Raw genomic sequence first — 9620 nt, forward strand, 5'->3', positions numbered from 1 at the left:
AGCTGACATGGTGTTTTTAAATTATTAGGGTTTTCCAATCAGCCTTCACAACCAGAGCTTAACAAAAGTGATAACTAGCATAATGCCAAAGTGGCGGGTACTGTCTGGGACAAGTTTAAGGAAATAGTGACTTTCATCTTGATTTCTTAAACTTAATAAAACTTAATTTATATATTTACTTTGTAAATCTGTGATGGTTGACTTTCAAGGATTTTGGAAGTTTTGACTTTTCATGCCTTGGTTTTTATTACAATTTTTTCATGATTTCTAATGAGTTGCTTTAAATAGCTTTTTTTTTCTTTTTCTTTTCTTCTCCCTTAGGTCACAGGGATTATGGACCCAGACCAGATGCTGGTAAGGTTTATGGTAGTTTGTGACTTTGCCATTAAGAGACTGTTAGTTTTCCAATTTTTCAAGGAAAAAAAGTTGGAGGAGTTAAGACAGGAGGAAGATTTAATTTGACAGTGCTTCCGGAATTGGGGAGCTTCACTTCTGAAAATATACCAGAAAGAAAACTTCAGGGAAATTGATTGGAAAGTTTGCTGGGGAAAATTGCTGTGTTTGTGGTTTCCCATGTTCTGCTTTTTCTTTTGTGAAGAAAAAACTTGATTTTTTATTGCTAATTAACATTTATTTAAATACTACATGTCAGACGAGAGAGTTGGTATCATTGGGGAATTAGAAGTAGAAAAACTATGTTTAAGAAAATACTGCATTGGATTGGTAGTCTGCCTAGTGGGCTTAAGAAACCGAAGTTCCTACCTGAGAGAATTGTCTTACTCTAGGCAGAAGTCCCTCATTTCATGTAGCTTTTATTTTTGAATGAAATTCAAGGCCACCTGCAGCCTTTTGGGAGTTATGATTTAGTTATTAAAAATCTATTTGAGGCAAAAACTTTTAATATATCTTGAAATCAGGACTTTTGTTTTTATTAAGATGCCGAAGTATTTTATATGGAAGGCAATTTCTGAATTATCCCTTGATGGACGAATTTTTGTACTCCTTTCTTACTTTGTTGTATTAATCCAAAAGTGTGCGTGTAAGGTAAGGTGTGTGTCAAGGTGCCCTTACGCTCTGGTATCTACAAAGTTTATTGCAATGGACAAGAAACCAGCAGTTGTGGTTGCCTTGCTTGGAACTCCAAAGTGTCAGATTTGGAGAATTTTCTACTAGAGAGCCTTACAAGTATTGATTAGCTATAAAGAGTTAAAGCTCTCCAAAGAAAGGAATGCTGATTTATACTAACTTTCATCATCTCTTCATGAACTTTAGCCCTGTATCTGAATCTAAAGAGCAAGATTTCTAAGATCTCGCTTAATTGGTCTGTATTTCACATAGTGTGGACTTGATCCACTTTAACTGCAGTTTAGTTGTAAGAATTGACCTGCTACCAAAAAACTGGTGACCACTTTGCCTGTTGATACAAGATTTTTTTGTATATTGGTTCTTTTTCCTTTTGGTCATAGAAACAGTTGAATATTGGACAATTAGTTATTGCTCTTGATTACTAAACAGGATGCAGTAAAACCAAGGATATGTAAAATTAACCATAATTTTTTTCCCCTTAGATTCAGAATCTGATAATTCAGATAACAACACAATCTTTGTGCAAGGACTTGGGGAGGGTGTGTCTACAGATCAAGTAGGGGAGTTCTTTAAGCAAATAGGAATTATTAAGGTGAGTAGAAAGTATAGCTTATGTTGAAAATCTCATAATTATTAACAAATTCTAGTTAAGATACATAGATTACGTTGTAAGCCCAAGGTTTGTTTCTTAAAATTCCCTTATACACATGCTCACCCATGTCTGTAGGCCTTTTGCTAAATTTGCTAAATACATGAAAATTTTATTCCTTGTGTTTGTCTTTCCACAGCCTGCCACAGCTTTAGCTTTCAATCTTGGGCTCTAAAAATAGTCTCTGCCTAGGTCCTAAAATTGTGAGAACGAAATGAGATTGTGAGAACATTTTATGGATTCTGAAATGCCAATATATGCGAACTGAGCTGTACATTAGCCCAATATATAATGCTTTATTCCATAACTGTGTTATTCATTGTTTACTTGTGTCTTGTGTACTGTTTGTTTCATGCATGTAATTTTCATGTTTTCAACTAGAAAGCAGCAGTTAGAATAGTGTTAGTAGATTGTAGCAATTGCCTGAAATCAGTTTGCAATTGTTCTTGTTTGGTTTCTGTGTAATACTCATGTTTTTTCTTTCTTTGGGAGTTAAAATTTCTTAAGAAATTTTTTGCTCATGACATGTAAAACATTCACACAGTTCTGAAGAGTAAACATTCTTTGTCTTCCACTCCCATCCCAGCCAGCTTCAGTGTGTATACATTAGTGGCAGTCTGTTAAATTTGCCTGGTGTACATTCTTTCTGACCTTTTTTTTAATGTTTTATAAGGTATATATTTACCTGAAGCATTATCTACATTTTTTTGTGTGGGTTTAAAGAAATTATACATAGATAAAACAGTATATTATGTATTGTTTTCATAGCTTGGGTTTTACTTAATGTATCTTAAGAGAATTTTCCTTTTCAGAACCTATAGATAACCTCATTTTAATATTAGGTACATAGTATTTGTAGTATGTATATGTGAATTCCTTTTTAAAAAATCTTTATCTGGTTTATGATCACTTTTTCTTAAAACACTAATACCAACTTGTTTGTTTCTCAGACAAATAAGAAGACTGGAAAACCAATGATAAATCTGTATACAGACAAGGACACAGGGAAGCCCAAAGGAGAGGCAACAGTGTCATTCGATGACCCTCCTTCAGCTAAGGCAGCCATTGACTGGTTTGATGGTATATACCTCATTCATACAGTTTCAATATGCAGTTTGGATAAATGTTGTCCAGTCTTGAAGTCAAACTATATTCTGGTAGACTGGTTATTTTCATGTTTACTTTTGTGGGTATTCTATTAAAAAAACAGGCCAGAGTTTTTATATACCTTTAGAAATGAGGTAGATGAGCTCTCTCCTTGTTTGTCTCAAATATTTCCTTATTATCATGCCTCGTGCTTGAAGCCACTCTGATGGAGATTTAGAGGGTTGGCCTGCTTAAATCTGTTCTTTGTAAATTTAGATTAATTTCCCTTCAAATATAAAGTTAATACATATTTGGAAGAAATAGTAAGACATTTTTCCCCTGAAAATAAACTATGGGAAAGTAGAAGAAAGCAGTAAAGCATCCAGTCCTTTCTATTCAGAGATAACCGTTGATAATATTTAAAAAAGAATTTTTTTTTTTAATGTTTGTTTATTTTTTTAGAGAGGGGGGGACAGAGAGCAAACAGGAGAGGGACAGAGAGAGAGAGGGAGACACAGAATCCAAAGCAAGCTCCAGGCTCTGAGCTGTCAGCACAAAGCCTGACACAGGGCTGGAACTCATGAAATGTGAGAACATGACCTGAGCCAAAGTCAGATGCTCAGGTGCCCTGATAATATATATTTTTTTTAATTTTTAAAAACATTTATTTATTTTTGAGAGACAGAGAGAGACAGAGCATGAGCAGGGGAGGGGCAGAGAGAGAGGGAGACACAGAATCCAAAGCAGGCTCCAGACTCTCAGATGTCAGATGTCAAATGTCAGATGTCAGCACCCCCCTGACACGGGACTCAAACTCACAAACCGCGAAATTGTGACCTCAGCCGAAATCAGACGGTTAACCAACTGAGCCACCCAGGCACCCCTGGCTAATATTTTTTACTTACATTTCCTTCCACTCTTAAAATGTATTTTAAAAATAGTTTATCATTATATTCCAAATGTACTTTTGTTTCATGCTTCTTTCACTTAATATTTTAATAGTCATTTCCCCATGTTATTAGAAATTCATTGTTTTGTACCCTAATAAGTAACACTGCATGTTAACTGTGGTTTATAGCCTAGGCATAATTCTAAAAGCTTTACATGATCCTCAGTTTGATCCTCACAGTAACCCTATGAGACAAACCCTGTATTATTATTTTATAGATGTGGAAACTAAAGCACAAAGAAGCTCTATAATTTCCAGGATCATAGCATAATTGACAGAGTCAGGATTCAAACTGAGGCAGTCTGGCTCCACTGTCTCTAAAGGACTTAACCGTGCTAATTAGATTGACAGACACCTGAGGTCCCTTCCACTTCTGAGATTATTGTACCTGTGTCTTTCAAAAACATAATTGCATTTCCTCTTCAAAAATGAGATTGGATTCTCTATCTGTTGTCACCTTAATATTGTTTACCTTTTTGCATTAATCTGTCAGGACTAGCACCTTGCTATTGAAGGCTAGGTCCATTTTTCCTCACTTTTCTGTGTTTGCCGTAGTTTTGGTGAATTAAAAAGCAATCTCTTTTGCTCATACATATTCAAAAATTATTGTGCCTGTTGCCCACAGGGCATATGAGCCTCTTAAACCTAACTCCATAGTTCAGGTCATTCATTCTACAGCTTTGAAAATACTGATCTGTGAGTGGCTTCTTATATTACACTGTCTGATACTGTGAAAAGTTGCCAGCCGCAATGATGAGTGCTTTGGTCAGGGAGCTAAGGCTCCTGCAATTCTGACCATTTTATAAAATCCTTGGGTACCTTTTCCTTATATGTCAGTTCTCTTGTTTAATACAAAATAAAAAGATTAATTCCTGTCTCTAAGGCTGTGAGGCTGCAGAATATATGTATGTGTGCATGTGTGTAATTACATATGTATGCAGTTTTTTGCATGTATTATTTTTAAAGCTAATTCTTGCATATGGTAAAAAAGTTTCAAACTGTACCAGAAGTGTATAGTGAAAAATGAGCTTTCTTTCCACCTTTGATCCCCAGTGATCTTTCCCCTGCTGAGAGTGAGGCATAATAGGCAGTGAATATATAGCGTATGTGTATTTGTAAAGGTATGTGTACACATGTATATGTGTACACCCAGACACTAATTCCCTTTAAAAAGTAGAAGTGGTAGTTGGGACGCCTGTGTGTGGCTCAGTCGGTTGAGCGTCTGGCTTCGGCTCAGGTCATGATTGCATGATTTGTGAGTTCGAGCCCTGCATCGGGCTCTGTGCTGATAGCTCAGAGCCTGGAGCCTGCCTCAGATTCTGTGTCTCCCTCTCTCTCTGCCCCTCCCCCACTTGTGCTCTGTCTCTGTCTCTCAAAAATGAATAAATGTAAAAAAAAAAAAAAATTAAAAAAAAAAGAAGTGGTAGCATACTACACACATGGTTTTGCATTTGGCTCTTTCCATAAAAAAAATATTAGATGTGGGTTTTTTACTCAGTAAAAAGTAACTGGGTCCCAGTGACCGATCTGCTCTATTCAATAGATGATAATCATGTTTTAACACTGTTACCTTGATTCTTTGGAATACTAGTGTGTTTGAATTTCTGTGAGGATATGTCTGTTATTACTCTGAGACTAAAAGTTTCCAAGACAGTTTTATATTTTTGTTGAGAGGTAAGATGTGGAGTAGCACTTCTTTAAAATTATGTTCTTTTTTCTTAGGAAAAGAATTCCATGGCAACATCATTAAAGTGTCCTTTGCTACCAGAAGACCTGAATTCATGAGAGGAGGTGGAAGTGGAGGTGGGCGGCGAGGTAAGATACTTGTTGCTCACAGGCCTGGATATTGTACAGAGGGTTTGAATTTGAGTCCATGGTCTGTCTCTATTGTGTGAATTACTACTTCTTTCTCTCCCTAAGTTTTTTTACTTAAATCTTTTTTTTTTTAATTTTTAAAAATTTCATTTTAGTTTTTTATTATTTTTTTAAATATTTATTTTTGAGAGAGAGAGAGAGAGAGAGAGAGAGAGAGAGCACAAGCGGGGGAGGGGCAGAGAGAGAGGGAGACACAGCTTCAGCCTCCAGGCTTCCAGCACAGAGCCCGTCATGAGGTTTGAACCCATGAGCTGTGAGATCATGATCTGAGCCCAAGTCGGACATTTAGCCAACTGAGCCACCCAGGCACCCCTTAGTTTGTAATTCTTTTAAAAGAAATTTTTATTTATTAGAGAGGGTGCAGGCACACGGGAGAAGGGGAGAGAGAGAGAGAGAATCCCAAACAGGCTCGCTTCATGCTCAGCACAGGGCTCAATCCCACGACCCTGGGATCATGACCTGAGCTGAAATGAGGACTTGGACACTCCAACCAACTGAGCCACCCAGGCACTCCATCTTTTTCCTTATATCTTAAAGTGAGAGTGGGTACTGAAAGGAGATTGGGTAAATAAGGTGTCATAATAGCTAAGAAAGTAGTTGAAAGAAGGTTCTAGAAATCCCTTTGGAAAGCTGTGTAGCAGTTTTTTATTCACCTGGAGATCAGGAGACAGTTGCTTAAATGATACTTAATTAGGTAATCTGACCAGTTTATAAATTCCCTGATACAGTTGCCGTTTAATTACAGTTGTGTTTAATTTCTTACATTTCGAATATGTTTTCTCTGCCTTTATCACTGAGATTCTCGGACTAAGGAGGGTATTATAGAAAGTGGACTTTGAAGTTTTTTAGTGCATTAAATAATGCACTGTATTATGTGCTTGCGGTCTTTTCCCACATTTCTTGGATTTACTAAGTAAAGCCTCAAATGAAAAGAATCAGGGTCCTACCATAAGGGGTTCATTTTGGGGGTGGCCGCCCAGTTATTGATGGGTACTTGCTCTGGCTTTTCCTCTGTTTCATTAATGTCTACTGCTAGTTTTTCTCCCCTACTCCTCTTTCCCCTAGGCCGTGGAGGATACAGAGGTCGTGGAGGCTTTCAGGGGAGAGGTGGAGACCCCAAAAGTGGGGACTGGGTTTGCCCTAATCCGTAAGTATCTCATTTATTTTGTCAGTAATAGGGTTGGGATTGGGGTCAGAGGATGCAAGAGGGGGTTCTGAATCAATTGGAAACTATTGAACATTTTTATTTTCCTCCTTTCTCAGATCATGTGGAAATATGAACTTTGCTCGAAGGAATTCCTGCAACCAGTGTAATGAGCCCAGACCAGAGGATTCTCGTCCCTCAGGAGGAGGTGGGTCAGCTTTTTAACAGCAATTCCATGGCATTTATCTTCTGACTAGCATTAAGGGTGCTTTACATTATTCTGCTGGCCTTGCTGATTTGCATTTTTACCTTGCAGATTTCCGAGGAAGAGGCTATGGTGGAGAGAGGGGCTATAGAGGTCGTGGGGGAAGAGGTGGAGACCGAGGCGGCTATGGTGCAGACAGAAGTGGAGGTGGCTATGGAGGAGACAGAAGTGGTGGCGGCGGCTACGGAGGAGATAGAAGTGGGGGTGGCTATGGTGGAGACAGAAGTGGGGGCGGCTATGGTGGGGACCGAGGCGGCGGTTATGGTGGGGACCGAGGCGGCGGCTATGGAGGAGACCGAGGCGGAGGCTATGGGGGAGACCGAGGCGGAGGCTATGGAGGAGACCGAGGAGGTGGCTACGGCGGAGACCGAGGTGGCTATGGTGGAGACCGAGGCGGCTATGGTGGAGACCGAGGCGGCTATGGAGGAGATCGAAGTGGGGGGGGCTATGGAGGAGACCGTGGCGGCGGTGGCTATGGTGGAGACCGAAGTGGAGGCTATGGAGGAGACAGGAGTGGTGGTGGCTATGGAGGAGACCGAGGTGGCTATGGAGGCAAAATGGGAGGAAGGTGAGTATTACAATGTACTTGTTAATCTTTTTATTTTACTGCTCCTAGGGTTTAGGATCCGAGCCCTTTTTGTCACATTTTCTTAATGTCCAGTTGTTTGGAACTTGAATTTTTCATTGGAAACTCTCAATTGGGATGGAGAAGATTCATTTAGTTTTCCTGCTTAGAAATTTCTAAAACTCATTTTGTTTTGGAAATTGTTTCATAAATCTATATTTGTATGAGGGTGTGTATATGGCTGTGGTATTTTCTCATGGCTAAAGTTAATTGAGATTGAGAGGTAATTTGAAACTGTATGTAAATCAGAGGTTCTTAATGTTAAGTGAGGGGAGCACACCTTTCATAGGGGCATTTTCTGAGACACGTGTGACACGTGCCACCCTGTAGTTGTTTCTCTGGAGAGTCTGGTAATCCCTTTTCCAGATGAAAATTCCTGATGGTACTGATGGGAGTGTGTTGTGCACATGAATGGTGTAGAGAAAAGTTGATGAAAAACAACTTCGATTATCATACTAAGCATCTGTATGCCAGATGCAGTATAGGGTAGTGAGAATTAGTATAGCATATGGTTAAGAGCATGAAGTTCAGAGATAAGAAGTCTCTGGTTTCAAATTCTGGCTTCACCACTTACTAGCTGTGTGATGTTAGGCAAGTTACTTAACCCTTTGGAGCATTAGCATTCCCATCTATAAAATGGGGCCAGTAATACCTCCTTCATGGAGTTGTATTAGATCATGTAATGACAGTTCCTGGCCCACAGTAAGTGCTATATAATTGTTAGATACTAGTAATTATCTATTGAACATGTCTTACTGTATAGCAAATCCTGTGGAAGTGTCTTTCTATTCTTTAGTTTAGTCCTCAGCTCCATGAGGTAGATGTATTTCCCATTTTGTGAAGTAGGAAACGTTGTGTAACTTTTCCAAGGTCACATAGTAAGTGGCAGACCCAGAATTCTTACATGAAAATGTGTGCTTTCCTTTTTCTGTTATGCCACTCGTCTGTTAAGAGTGCTTGACAGCGGTTTAGAGTCCTTACTGTAGATGGAAAGTTTTTAAGACTCAGTGATAGCAAAATCTTCCAGGAACTTTGTGGGTCTTAAAGCTGAAAAATTAGATATTTATTAAGCACTTCTAGGAGTAGAGAAATAAATTAGGTATGGTGTCATTCTTACAGAAATTGTCAAGCTGATGCCAGTCACCAGCACCCTGAGGAAGTGTCTGATGCTCCCCCTTGGTAGAAAATTAGAATTTAGTCTGGCTCTTTATTTTTCATTCCTAGAAACGACTACAGAAATGATCAGCGCAACCGACCATACTGATGACTGTTTTGAATGTTCCTTTGTCTCTGACATGATCCATAGTGAAATTGCCAGAGTTTTGCCTGCTGCTTTCCTCGTGGCCTCTTCTTGGGTAGTGAAATTAAGTGACATTTGGATTTTTATTTGGGTGGGAGGGCTGGGACAGTTTTTCTTTTAGAAATGTCCATTGAAATTTCCCCATTTAGTTTTCCACCTCTCCTTTCCAACCCTTGAAGCTAAGTGCGTTGTAAAATATTGCCAAAATGGAAAGTGTTTTGTATTACTGCAATAAAGGCTGCTTGTTTTGTGGACTTTTGTACATTAGTGCATTGTTCTATCACACTCAGGATTCAGTTACAGCAGACTGTAACCTTAAAGAATTAGGAAATTCATTCTGTTTCATTAACTTAAAACGTTACTTTCAACAATACTGAGCTCCTGCTCTGTTTAGAGTAGTAATTTGCAAGAATGACTGCATGTCAGAATTACCCGAGGAGGTTATCAAGATTAGATTTCTAGGCCTCACCCCAGGTCCACTTGGTCAAAACTTGTTAAGTGTGGAGAGCTAGACCTAGGAATCTATATCAGGCTCACCAGATGGTTTTGATACGGTCACTTTAATGGCAGTTTACAGCTGTGAGCCATTTATTTAGGGCAGTGTTCTAGATGCTGGGAATGTGGAAGTCTAAGGGTTATGT

The 9620-nt window shown here is 38.9% G+C and overlaps 1 protein-coding gene across 3 annotated transcripts in view; it reads left to right on the top strand.

Annotated features, from left to right (window-relative positions):
* The window catches only part of TAF15 (TATA-box binding protein associated factor 15), a 28367-nt gene extending 19134 nt beyond the window's left edge, over positions 1-9233 (top strand). For all 3 annotated transcript variants that reach the window (XM_043583734.1, XM_043583735.1, XM_043583736.1), the window contains 8 exons: positions 322-354; positions 1569-1678; positions 2686-2815; positions 5493-5585; positions 6711-6792; positions 6909-6997; positions 7106-7622; positions 8904-9233. In XM_043583734.1, coding sequence (XP_043439669.1) covers positions 322-354; positions 1569-1678; positions 2686-2815; positions 5493-5585; positions 6711-6792; positions 6909-6997; positions 7106-7622; positions 8904-8943 — 1094 coding nt within the window. In that variant the 3' untranslated portion in view covers positions 8944-9233. The remainder of the gene's footprint in view (positions 1-321; positions 355-1568; positions 1679-2685; positions 2816-5492; positions 5586-6710; positions 6793-6908; positions 6998-7105; positions 7623-8903) is intronic.
* Positions 9234-9620: the final 387 nt, after the last annotated feature.

This window comes from Prionailurus bengalensis, chromosome E1 (assembly GCF_016509475.1).
Source record: "Prionailurus bengalensis isolate Pbe53 chromosome E1, Fcat_Pben_1.1_paternal_pri, whole genome shotgun sequence".
NCBI lineage: Eukaryota > Metazoa > Chordata > Mammalia > Carnivora > Felidae > Prionailurus > Prionailurus bengalensis.